Source organism: Ricinus communis, chromosome 1 (genome assembly GCF_019578655.1).
Source record: "Ricinus communis isolate WT05 ecotype wild-type chromosome 1, ASM1957865v1, whole genome shotgun sequence".
Classification (NCBI taxonomy): domain Eukaryota; kingdom Viridiplantae; phylum Streptophyta; class Magnoliopsida; order Malpighiales; family Euphorbiaceae; genus Ricinus; species Ricinus communis.
Window position 1 is genome coordinate 28,195,477 of NC_063256.1, and position 12,774 is coordinate 28,208,250.

At 35.5% G+C, this 12,774-nt stretch overlaps 1 protein-coding gene and 1 non-coding gene across 2 annotated transcripts; one reads left to right on the top strand and one right to left on the bottom strand.

The window, feature by feature from the left end:
- Nucleotides 1-513: 513 nt before the first annotated feature.
- On the top strand, nt 514-2,546 carry LOC8278629 (UNC93-like protein 1). Its single transcript, XM_002515563.4, has 2 exons — nt 514-1,928; nt 2,113-2,546. The coding sequence occupies exons 1-2, from the start codon at nt 772-774 to the stop codon at nt 2,354-2,356; spliced, it is 1,401 nt and encodes a 466-aa protein (XP_002515609.2). The 5' UTR covers nt 514-771; the 3' UTR covers nt 2,357-2,546.
- A 9,851-nt stretch (nt 2,547-12,397) lies between these two features.
- Nucleotides 12,398-12,503, bottom strand: LOC112534195. The gene has a single exon (XR_003078500.1). It is a non-coding gene; the product is annotated as a small nucleolar RNA R71 (small nucleolar RNA).
- Between the last annotated feature and the right edge of the window lie 271 nt (nt 12,504-12,774).

The window sequence follows — 12,774 nt, forward strand, 5'->3', positions numbered from 1 at the left end:
TATTTTTACAATATTTTTATTATTGTAAAGCAATTGAAATAGTAGCCAATGGTTTTTATAAAACTCTTATTTGTTAATATATCTAGAAAGATATAATAATAAATTAAATTTAAATTTAAATCTACGGTATCGCTTAAATAATTTAATTAAATTAATATAAAATAAAAATAAAATACTAACTAATATGACAAATCTGCAATATCAAATATAAATATAAACTTAATAAACTAATCCAAGCTTAACAGAGTTGGGAAAGGCTCTTGTTCTTGGAGGTAGAGATCCTGAGCTCGAGAGCCCTCCATCTTGAAGGGTTAATTTTTCATAAAGTGAAAACTAAGAAAAATGTGTGAAATTCATAACAGCCCACTTAAAAATCATTCGTTACTAATATATACTAATCATATATTATAATTAAAAAAATATAGACTTAATAAAACAAAATGAATATACACGTACAAAATAGGCCCGCAAATTTCCTCTAAAAGGACAGTTGGGACTGCAAATTCTAACATAATTATTTCCGGCTTACTAGGCATGCTAGTTGTACTTGCAACAAGATGCAAGTCTGTGTCGCGTGTCTTTTAATCCCCTAATTGTCCATAAAACCTTACAAAAACCCAACAGAAAGCCCCTACAAAATCCCGTCGTGTCCCAATTGTCTCCTCGCAAGTCTCAATATTACCAATTCCCCAGATCCCAAAATTCTCTCGATCCGTTTACCTGCCACTGATCATTCAGAACTGATTCAGTGATAATAATTATAGTAATTAAATGGGTTTTGATGGAGATCAAGAATCGGGCACAAAATTGCCAAACAAATCAATTTTAAGGTACAATTCACCTTTAGTACAGGTTAGCCTTATTGGGTTGGTATGTTTTTGCTGTCCCGGAATGTTCAATGCCCTCTCTGGTATGGGAGGAGGTGGCCAAGTAGACCCAACTGCCGCCAACAACGCTAACACCGCACTCTACACGACCTTCGCCATTTTCGGCGTTCTGGGTGGTGGCATCTATAACATCTTGGGTCCCCGTTTAACCCTCGCCGCTGGTTGCAGCACTTATGTCTTATACGCTGGTTCTTTCCTTTACTACAACCATTACCAGCACCAAACTTTTGCTATTGTTGCTGGTGGAATTCTTGGCGTTGGAGCTGGGCTGCTATGGGCTGGAGAGGGAGCAATTATGACCTCTTATCCGCCTCCACATCGCAAAGGCACTTACATTTCTATTTTTTGGAGTATATTTAACATGGGTGGTGTTATTGGTGGACTCATTCCTTTCTTTCTTAATTATCACAGAAGCGAGGCTGCTTCTGTTAATGATGCTACTTATATTGGTTTCATGTGCTTTATGGCCGCTGGTACACTTCTTTCTCTAGCCATTTTGCCACCGAGCCAGGTTGTTCGAGACGACGGTACGCACTGTTCTAATATTAAGTACTCTAAGGTGTCAACTGAGGCTACTGAGATTGTGAAGTTGTTTCTCAACTGGAAGATGCTTTTAATAGTTCCTGCTGCTTGGGCCAGCAACTTCTTTTACAGCTACCAATTTAATAATGTGAATGGGGTGCTTTTCAATCTGAGGACAAGAGGGCTGAATAATGTTTTCTATTGGGGAGCACAGATGTTGGGTTCTGTTGGAATTGGATGGGTATTGGATTTCAGTTTCAAGAGTAGAAAGATGAGAGGATTTGTTGGAATTGGGATAGTTGCTGTGCTCGGTACTGCTATCTGGGGAGGTGGACTCGCTAACCAGCTCAGATACTCCCATAATAATCTTCCACCAAAGTTGGACTTTAAGGACTCTGGCTCTGATTTTGGTGGTCCTTTCGTTCTTTACTTCAGTTATGGGTTGCTGGATGCCATGTTCCAAAGCTCGGTCTATTGGGTCATTGGAGCCTTAGCTGATGATTCAGAGATCCTTAGCAGGTGATATACATCTCTATGCTGGATTGATGTCATTTGTGATCACTAATTTTATCTACTGAGCTTGACTTTATCTCGATATGATTTTTATAGGATTATATATTCAATGACATCGATGAAATTAAGTGCAGGATTATGTATATCATAGAAATTTTTGAGAATTTCACTTTGTATGGTTAAATCGCAGGTATGTTGGATTCTACAAGGGGGTGCAAAGTGCAGGGGCTGCTATTGCTTGGCAAGTTGATACACACAAAGTGCCATTGCTTTCCCAGTTGATTGTAAATTGGTCACTCACTACAGTGAGTTACCCATTACTTATTGTTCTAGTCATGCTGGCAGTCAAGGATGATCATAAGATTGAAGAGAGAGTATCTAATGAATCTGCTAAGACTGACTCAGTAACAGAAGGCACAACCAAGCCAGTATAATCATTATTTGTTTTCTGTTGTTTGTGTACTTAGAAAAGGGAAAATAGAGCAATCAAAATTTTATGTTTTGTGAATGTGAATGTTAATTGAAGTGTCGTCTTATTACATTGGATTTGCTTCAATTGACCGATTCAAAATGTACTTTTGGCTGATTAAACTGAATAATCAATGCAAATAGTTTGGTTTGATAGATCAAGCATCTATAATTATCCAAGTGGCCCACTGGAATTCTATTCAAGACTTCTTATGCCTGCAGAAGAAAAGAAAAAATCAATATCTCAACAAGTGTTGACTTCTTTTATTTGTGTAAATGGCATTATTATCCTCAACTGTAAGTTAGTGACTACTGGTCGTTCCTAACTAAAATGTCTAAGAAAAAAATATGGATAAACTCTAGATTATAAATTACAATTAAATTCTCTAAATTTACTTGCATTTTTAATATTTATAAAATGGATCAATTAAACCTTTTTTACAAATATCAATAATATATCCGTTAACAATTGGAGTTACTGACTTAGACATAAAATGAGAAGAATAAATACTTAGATTCTTTGTGAGGATTTGACAATCATCAATAATGAAAATAAGGGAAGATGAATCCGAATAAGAACTATAAAGAACAGAAATAACCAAATGAACTAAACAATTCCAAGAGCCCCAAACAACTTTAATTTTTAGCTTTTCATTTTCTAGTTGGATTCTAAAACCTTATCTTTTGATCTTCCTTCTCTAAACCTTTGTTCCTTTCTTGATTTTGCTAACAAAAACCCATTTAAAGTCACCAATACACCTCAAAATCCTTTTTCCTCATCATAAAATACCTAATATTTTATGTTTTTCACCTTTTTCTTCATCATCGTCGATTTCTCTCTCCTTCCCTTCTTCTTTCCACCGGCAACAACCCACTACAACCACCTTGCGTCGCCAGCAATCCTCTCTCCAGGCTATCGCGGACTTCGCCACCTTCAAGGGAGAGCCAACCACTGTGTGCCTTCAAAGGAGACAACCACTATGTGCCTTCAATTGGAGCTGCTGCCACTCACCTGCATGACGTCGCCTCCTTGCTGCTCGACATCTTTCATTCGCCTGACGCTAGCGCTCCACCTCAGTCCTTCGATCAAGCATTAACGCCAACCTCAAATTGTTCTCCTCTCAGTGGTCTTGCTAAACTAAACCAAAAACTGATTGGTTCGGTTCAAATCCAACTCCTTAGCTCTAGATGTGATTCTTTTACTGACTTGTGGGACTATTTGTGTAAAGACATGTCCTTGGTACTGAGAAGTATATCCCTCGCCTAAAAAAGAGTTCCAGGTATTATCAAAGAAGACGTCCCGAAAGAAGTACAATTTTTTACCCATAAATTTTTAACTTTTTCAGTGCATTTTTTTGGGTATATGTAAGTAATTAAGTTTGAATTGCTAGAAGAAAATATTTAGGATATAGCCTATGTATATAAGAATTATTTGCTTTGGACGCACTGAAAAAATTATATATGAATAATTGATTTTTACTTTGTGATCTATAAATTTTTTATTTTGGAGATCAAAGTAAAAATCATCTTTGGAATTGAAAACTTAAGTGCCTTAAGAAAATGTCAATTTAGGATTCTGATAGAAAAAGTTTACTAAATCTCTAAGAACATTCCAACTTGGGGAACTGGATCTCTAAGTATCCATTTGACTTAGAGCTCTCTGCATAAAATATTTTAAAATATTCTCTAGATCCTAAAGAATAGATAAGGCTTTCAACTTTATTATACACGAAGGATAATTATTTATATCTAAATTTAGCACTAACCAAACTCATTAAATTTGGTTAGACCCACAGAGAAAGCCCATTTGATATTGATCCGAATCCTGAAATCCATATATTTTTTTCCATATCCGGATTCCTAACCCAGGTGTAAATTTTTGACTCACTGGTCAGGAGTTTGTTTAATAATCCTTAAAGATTATTGATATATGATAAATGAGGAAGCAGGGAGGTGGAAAACAGTTATAAAATCTTTTGGAAGTTTGAAGCACATTCTTAAGAAGTGGGAAGGAAGAAAACAAGTGTTAGCCAAAAAGAGAAACATGTGAAATTGAAGCATATCCAATAAAGAAAAAGCACGTTTATAATATATGAATAAAGAAGTTGAGCGAAAGTAGGAAGTGGAGAGAATAACCAAATTTAGCACTGAACCAAGCCCATTAAATTTAGTCAGATCCATAAAGAAAGCCCTTTGATGTTGATTTGAATCTTAAAGCCCATGGATTTGGCCCATATATAGATTCCTGACCTATATTTAAATTCTTGACCCACTAGCCGGGAGTTTGTTTAATAATCCTTAACGATTATTAATATGTGATAAATGAGGAAGTAGGAAGGTGGAAGGTGGAAAGCAGTTACAAAATTTTCTGAAAGCTTGAAACGCATTCTTGAGAAGTCGAAAGAAAGGAATACAAGTGTCAGCCAAGGAGAAAAATATGCAAAAGTGAAACATATCCAATGAAGGAAAAGCACGTTTATAAGGTTTGAGTAAGGAAGGTGAGCGAAAGTAGGAAGTGGAGATATTTGTAAGTGTCAGTAACACAACCTCATAACAGGGGTATATTTATGAGTATAAAAAAATAACCCGTAAAAGGGGTATATTTGTCAATATAAGAAAACAACCCCGTAAGTGGGTTTACATTTATGAGTATGAGAAGACAACCTTGTAAATGGGTATATTTGTTAATATGAGAAAATAACCAATATGAGAGTGATATATTTGTAAATATTAGAAAATAACCCCGGAGCAAGGGTACGTTTGTGAGTATGAGAAAACAACAGCCTAAAAGGGATATATTTATGAATTTAAGGAAACAACCCCGTATAAGGTGTATATTTTTTAATACGAGCAAACAACCCCGTAAGAGGGATATATTTGTAGATAATAGTAAATAATCCCGTAAGAGGGGTATATTTATGAGTATGAGAAACCAACCCCGTAGAAAGGGTATATTTATGAATACAAGAAAACAACCCCATACGAGGGGTATATTTATGACTATGAGATATCAACCCCATAAAATGAGTATATTTATGAATATGAGAAAACAAACTCGTAGGAGGTGTATATTTATGAATATGAGAAAACAACCCCGTAAAAGGGGTATCTTAGTTAATATGCAAAAACAACCCCTAAGAGGGGTATATTTGTAAATTTTAGAAAACAACCCCGTAATAGTGGTGTATTTATAAGTATGAGAAAACAACCCTGTAAAAGGGGTATATCTGTGAATAAAAAAAATAACTCCGTAAGTGGGGTACATTTATGAGTATGAGAAAACAATGCTGTAAAAGGCTATGTTTGTGATTACGAGAAAACAACCTCGAAAAATGGGTATATATTTTAATATGAGAAAACAACCCCCTAAGAGAGATATATTTATAAATATTAGAAAACAATCCCGGGAGAGGAGTTTGTTTATGAGTGTGAGAAAATAACCCGGTAATAGGGGTATATTTATGAGTATGAGAAAACAACTCCATAAGAAGGGTATATTTATGGGTATGTGAAAGTAACCCCGTAAAAGAGGTATCTTTCTAAACCTGCGAAAACATCCCCATAAGAGGTTTATATTTGTAAATATTAGAAAATAACCATGTGACAGGGGTATATTTGTGAGTATGAGAAAACAATCCTGTAAGAGTGGTATATTTATGAAAACAACCACGTGAGAGGGGTACATTTTATGAGTTTAATAAAACAAGTTCGTGAAAGGGGTATATATCTAAGTATGAGAAAACAACCACGTGAGAGGGGCACATTTGTGACATTAGAAAACAACCACGTAAAAGGTGTATATTTTTAAATATGACAAAACAACCCCGTAAGAGGGGTATATTTGTAAATAATACAAAATAACCTTGTAAGAGGAATATATTTTTTAGTATGAGAAAACAACCCCGTCAAAGGGGTATATATATATAAGTATAAGATAACAACTCCGTGAGAGCCTTACATTTGTGAGTATGAGAAAAAAAATCCGTAAAAGGTGTATATCTTTTAATATGAGAAAATAACCCCGCAAGAGTAGTATATTTGTAAAATATGAGAAAATAACCCACAATAGGTTTATATTTGTGAGTATGAGAAAGTAACCCCGTAAAAAGGATATATCTATGAATATGAGAAAACAACCCCGTAAGAGGGGTATATTTTTTAGTATGAGAAAATAATTCCGTAAAAGGGGTATATTTGCAAATCTTAGAAAACAATCTTAATAAGGAAATATTTGTGAGTATGAGAAAACAACCTCGTAAAAGGGGTATATTTATGAGTGAGAAAACAATGTCATAAGAGGGATATATTTGTGAGTATGAGAAAACAAACTAGTAAAAAGGGTATATTTTTTAACATGAGAAAATAAACCTGTAAGAGCAGGATAATTGTAAATATTAGAAAATAATCTCGTATGAGGGATATAATTGTGAGTGTGAAATAACAACCCCATAAAAAGGGTATATTTGTGAATATGAAAAAAAAACTTGTACAAGGGGTATAATTGGAAGTATGAGAAAGCAACCTCGTAAAAGGGGTATATTTATGAATATGAGAAAACAACCATGTAAGAGATATTTATTAGTATAAGAAAACACTCCCGTAAAAGTGGTATATTTGTTAATATGATATAACAATCTCGTAAGAGTGGTATAGTTGTAAATATTAGAAAACAACCCCGTACGAGGGGTATATTTGTGAGTCTGAGAAACCAACCTCGTCAAAGGGGTATATTTATGGGTATGAGAAACAACTCCGTAAGACAGGTATATTTGTGAGTATTAGAAAACAACCCCGTAAAAGGAATATATTTTTTAATATGAGAAAACAACTATGTAAGAGGGGTATATTTATCAATATTAGAGAACAACCCTGTAAGAGTGGTATAATTGTGAGTGTAAGATAACAACTCCGTAAAAATAGTATATTTATGAATATAAGAAAACAACCGCGTACAAGGGGTATAATTGTGAGTATGAAAACAACCCCATAAAAAAGGATATATTTATGAATATGAGAAAACAACCCCGTAAGAAGGGTATATTTATGGTTGTGGGCGGCAGTTTCGTGCGTGCACCCAAGTGTTTTTAGCGACTACAGCACTGTAATGCTTTTCATCTTAATCGGGAACATGCTAACTAATCATTGAGACTAGCGAGGAGATGGAAGTTGTCTCCCAAGTAATCACTGGGACACTTTTCCTAATGAGTGGTTTTACTCAAATTCCATATGAAAGCTTAGCCATAGAGTCCAAAGATATATCCGAAAGCCAACTTCCTTATTTGTGTATATTAGTCTTTAAATTTACTATTTAATAAAATATTCCCTATAGATGCAAGCATTTTATACACAAGCATATCAAAGCAACACGCAATACCCTAAATCTAGCCTATTTTATTCAAGCACAACCGTTATTTAAAGTTACTAATTTGATTTACTAATTAATTATGCATGAGGCCCAATCACATATTATATTCTTGGATTTCGGCATTTAAGCCTATTGGACTACTTAATATGAGAAGGCCCATTCATTGTGATTTTAACCTTAACTAAGTTTAAAAATTAACTAAATATGTGAAAACCAACTAGTCTAATCAAATTTTAAGGCTTAGGCCTAATTAAAGTGGATTAACCTATTAAACTATCAAAGTCATGTTGGATCAGTTTTCAGCTGTGAGTCTAGATGGCCCATTCTTAATTAACCAATCATATAATCAAGTATTGGGTTAACATGCAATAAACAATAAAATAATAATAAAGGAAATAAAGCAGAAAAAGTGACTCTAGTTATTACAACCCGCCTACAACTACGATTACAGAACTAGAAAAGTCTAAAACTGAACAGGGGCCAAGAATACATTAAAAACTGCCAGAAAGCAAAAAACAATTAGGGCTAGTATGGTTAGCCGATTGGTTGTGTATGAAGAGCTGATCAGCTGAGTATAGAGCCAATTGGCTCTATAGTTAGTCGATCGGCTCTAGAGTCCAAGGGGCACTTCGAACAATTGTCCTTCAATTCTTCCTTATTTGACAGACCAAACCCACACTCCAAAGATGATTTTCATATGCACAGATGTTTTAACAAAATTAAAATGAGACAAAGTAGCTAAAACATTAACAAAATAAAGTATGGAAGCTAAGAAAACCCTAGATTGCTAGAAACCCTAAAATCCTATAAACTAGCAATAGTTATTAAAGCAAAGAATCATAGCTTAATTTAGTCTTAATTACCAAATTATAATACAAAAACTAAATATTAATTTTATAATCATGTTTTTAAGTAAATCTAAAACCTTAATCAGCAAAATATCAGATCTAAGAAAGAAATCTAGTTCTTATTATTAGATTTAAAATCCTATTAACCTGCATATTCTAAAACCCTAATCTAATCATACTGATCAAAGATAAAAACCCTAATCATGTTTATAAGAAATAATAATATAAAATAAAAAAGATAAAAAAAGAACAAAGAAATTAAGTGGATTTGCATTGTCACCGTGTATATTGGATCTGCGTGTCTCGGGTGATGAAGAAGTAGTTGAATCAAAAACTAGGTAGGAATCTAGAGTTGAATCTGACGTGGGAAAATCTTCTATCGATTAAAAAAGAGTTTCCAAAAGTGTTCTTGCTTAAGTGGCCAGTTTTCTAAAATCCTTAAGAGTTTCCAAAAGTGTTCTTTCTTAAGTGGCCAGTTTTCTAAAATCCTTCTTTCTTAGTGGCTTGAGTCTTTGAAATCTGATTATGAACAACAATGCAATTTCTTCTGTTCTCTCTTGATTTTCTCTCCTTTCTTTCTCTCTAAGTGTTTCTCTGCTCTAAATATTAGTCTTGATCAAAAATTAATTCTTGTCTCCTCCATGAAACCCTAAACTCCTCTTACTATTTATAGAGATAGGGTTTCAGAGGAAATCCTAGAGAAAGAGATAAATCTTAGAAATTTATCAACAAGCATCTCAATTATTTATTTAAAATTAAAGTAATTATCGATGAAACAGTAGTTATCCTAAGGAAACCTTCTAGAAACTGTATTTAGACATTAAACCTTCCATGAAAATGACATTAGGGAGTCAAGAGCTAATTTTCACTATATAGAGCCTATTGGCTCTAGAGAAAAAGTTCTAGTTTTTTTGTGATTTAGTCTCTGATTTTGTAAAAACTGGCATTTTTCACTCCCAAATTTAATTTTTTTTGACAATTAGGTCCAAATTGATTTCAAAAAGCTAATTCCAACCAGATTAACTTTGACCCCGGCCTCAGATTTATCTGTCCTTCACCTCTCAAGACATGAGAAAGTAGTAACTCTCATCATATAGGGTTTTCCATTTTTCTCTCGATATCTATATTCAGAAAATGGGTGCTGACAACTGTCCCCGATTTGTTGAAATTTATAAATATGCAAATGCGTAAAATAATTTGAGACAAATCTTAGACATCAAAGATGCGACAAAAGGACATCTGAGCTGTATGAGCCACGCTTTGTAAGCTCGAAATTTAATTGATGACTCATATGGGAACACACCTGCTCGGGTTGAGGACTTTGCTTGTTTAGGACTTCACTCCACTAAGGAAATATCAATTTCACTCCACTAGGGTTTGAGGACTTCGCCTGCATTCTGGGAAACTACGCCCGTTAAAATTGGGAGCTACGCTCGTTGAATTAGTAATTACAGACACTTGTTGTGACTTTGCTTGTTTAGGACTCTCTAGCTAATTTCCATTCTAGGAAATAATTTCGCCGCTTCGGACTGATTTGGTAATTTTTCATTTCAGGTACTTAGGTTGAAATTTCCCACCTTGGGGCACAATTTGACTTGTTGTGATGCTTCTGAAAGCTATAATGACATTTGGCCTATGATGTGCGTAAAATACACACATCTAAATAGGGTTTTTAAGATCGATTTTATGGATATTTGGATGTGAATTGGTACCAACACTCACCCTATGCATATGTTTGTGTGCATTAGGTCCAAAAGAAGTCAAAGAATGAAAAAGGAAAGAATTAGAGCATAATTGGACGTCAAAGCTGCCGAAACGAGCTAAGTACGAGCATGAGGAAGCTGAACATGGCCGTGTTGGTCTCAACACTGGCCGTGTTCTCAACACGGTCACAAACACAGGCCGTGTTACCAACACGGGACCAAACACGACCATGTTGGACATCAAAGAAGAAGTAGATCTTATGGAGCACGACCACAGAGAGTAACACGGCTAGGAACACCAGCCTGTGTCCTTAACACGGCCAGGGATACAGCCGTGTTTGAGGCGACATGGGGTATTAATTAAAAGAACGAAGAGAGGAAAGAAAGGAAGGCAGCTAGGGTTAGAACGTCCAAAACTCATCTTTTTCCCTGTCTAAGGGTTTTCGAGTTAGGCGAGAAAAGGAGACTTGGATCAAGGTTTCACTTGGATTCTCTTCGAAGATCAAAGATTGGCGAGGATTGTCGATTGGTTTCAATCCGAGTAAGAGGAACAAGAATCGATCCAAAATTGGGCACGAGGAATTGGAGTACATTCACTCTCGTCCAAGGGTGTATTCGGGTTCCTCTACCTTTACTCATTTTTTTGTAATTGAATTCTTATTGGTTGTGATTATGAACATGATTAGCTAAGCTTATTAACCCATTAGGGTTCTTTATCTAGGGATTTTTGTACTTCAATTTTGAATTGAATGTATTGATTGTCAATATTAGTTTGCAATGGAAGTATTTATTGATTTGTTCTTCATATCTTGTTGAATGATTTTTGAAATTTGAATGATCTTGAGAAAGATGTTTAGGTTTGGATTGTCCTTTGCAACCTAGAATTGAATTCACCTAGAGATAGGGTTTTCGTTCTACCGGATTGAGAATTAACAACTCTCAATAGTGTTAAATGGTACATAATGCTAATTTGGGTAATTAGAGTTAAGAAGAGATTTCAACCTAATTAATCTAAGTTAAGATGTTAATGTCCTTGAGAAAGGCATTAATTGTGTAGAGACTTTCCCACGGAAATTGGATTCAATCAATCAATTCCACCCTTAGTTTCCATTCCTTAGAGAGAAGAATTCCCAAAGGGTTATTCTTTTACTTGAATTAATCATTCCCTAGTATACGTAGTTCGACAACAATTAGAGTAGCCATTATTTAATTTAGAAATTATTCATCAACACCATTTACGTTCTGTGATTAGATAACAGAAAAGATTGAGTAGATTTAGGTTCACACGTTCTTTGGGGAATACGACACTTGGTACTCGCCGTTAGCTATACTCCACTGATAGGTACACTGCCTTAGGTCATAGTCTTGCTTGACTTAGCACACATCAAGTTTTTGGCGCCGTTGCCAGGGAACGGTTTCTGTGAACTAAATTGAAATTTTAATATTTGTTAGTCGAGTCATTTCTCTTTTTGTTCATAATTTATGTTATGTGTATAGTTTTGTTCTTATCCCGTTTGTTGGTGTTGTTGTTCTTTATTGTGCTCAGGTAGTTTATGAATAGGAGCACTAATCCTAATCTTACAGAGCCTTTATCTGAACCCGAGCGCTCTCTTAGATTGCTACGGAGGCGTATGTAGGCAGTAGAGGAGGAGATTGAAGCAGAGATTCCTGTTCGTGAAACTAGGGAGATGGAGAACCACAATGCAAATGGAGGTAATAATGAAAGGACCATGTACGAGTTTGCTAGGCCCTCTCTAGCAGGGACGCAAACTGGGATAGTGAGGCCTCCCGTGGCGGCCAATAATTTTGAAATAAAGCCGAATGTAATCCAGATGATCTAGAATACGGTGCAATTTGGAGGATTGGCGAGCGAAGATCCGAACGAGCATATCGCCAACTTCTTGGAAATATGTGATACCTTTAAGATTAATGGAACAACTGATGATGCCATACGGTTGAGGCTGTTTCCTTTTTCCTTGAGGGATAGAGCGAAAAGATGGCTGCAGTCCTTGCCACCGAAAATGATCACTACCTGGACTTCTTTGGCTGAAAAGTTTTTGAATAAGTATTTTCCTCCTGCTAAGACTGCTCAAATGCGAAATAACATATCTTCTTTTGTGCAGGGTGAAGGAGAATCGATGTACGAAGCCTAGGAGCGCTTCAAGGACTTGTTAAGGTGTTGCCCACACCATGGTCTTCCTCTCTGGATGCAAGTGCAGACATTCTATAGTGGCATGAATACAACCACTAGACAAATGGTAGATGCAGCTGTAGGGGGAGCTATTAATAGTAAAACACCTGAGCAAGCCCAGGATTTGATAAAAGAGATGGCCACCAACACTTATCAGTGGCAAATTCCACGGGCTAGAGGTCCAAGGCTCGTTGTATATTGGGCTGAGGCAGATCCTACAGCATCCTTGGCAGCACAAGTAGAGCTACTTTCCAAAAAGATAGAACAACTTCGGATC

What these genes read in the sequence shown, in the direction of transcription:
- LOC8278629 (XM_002515563.4), top strand. Translation starts at nt 772, where the DNA reads ATGGGTTTTGATGGAGATCAAGAATCGGGCACAAAATTGCCAAACAAA. An exon ending in GATTCAGAGATCCTTAGCAG is followed by an intron (nt 1,929 to 2,112) that starts GTGATATACATC and finishes GTTAAATCGCAG; the next exon opens with GTATGTTGGATTCTACAAGG.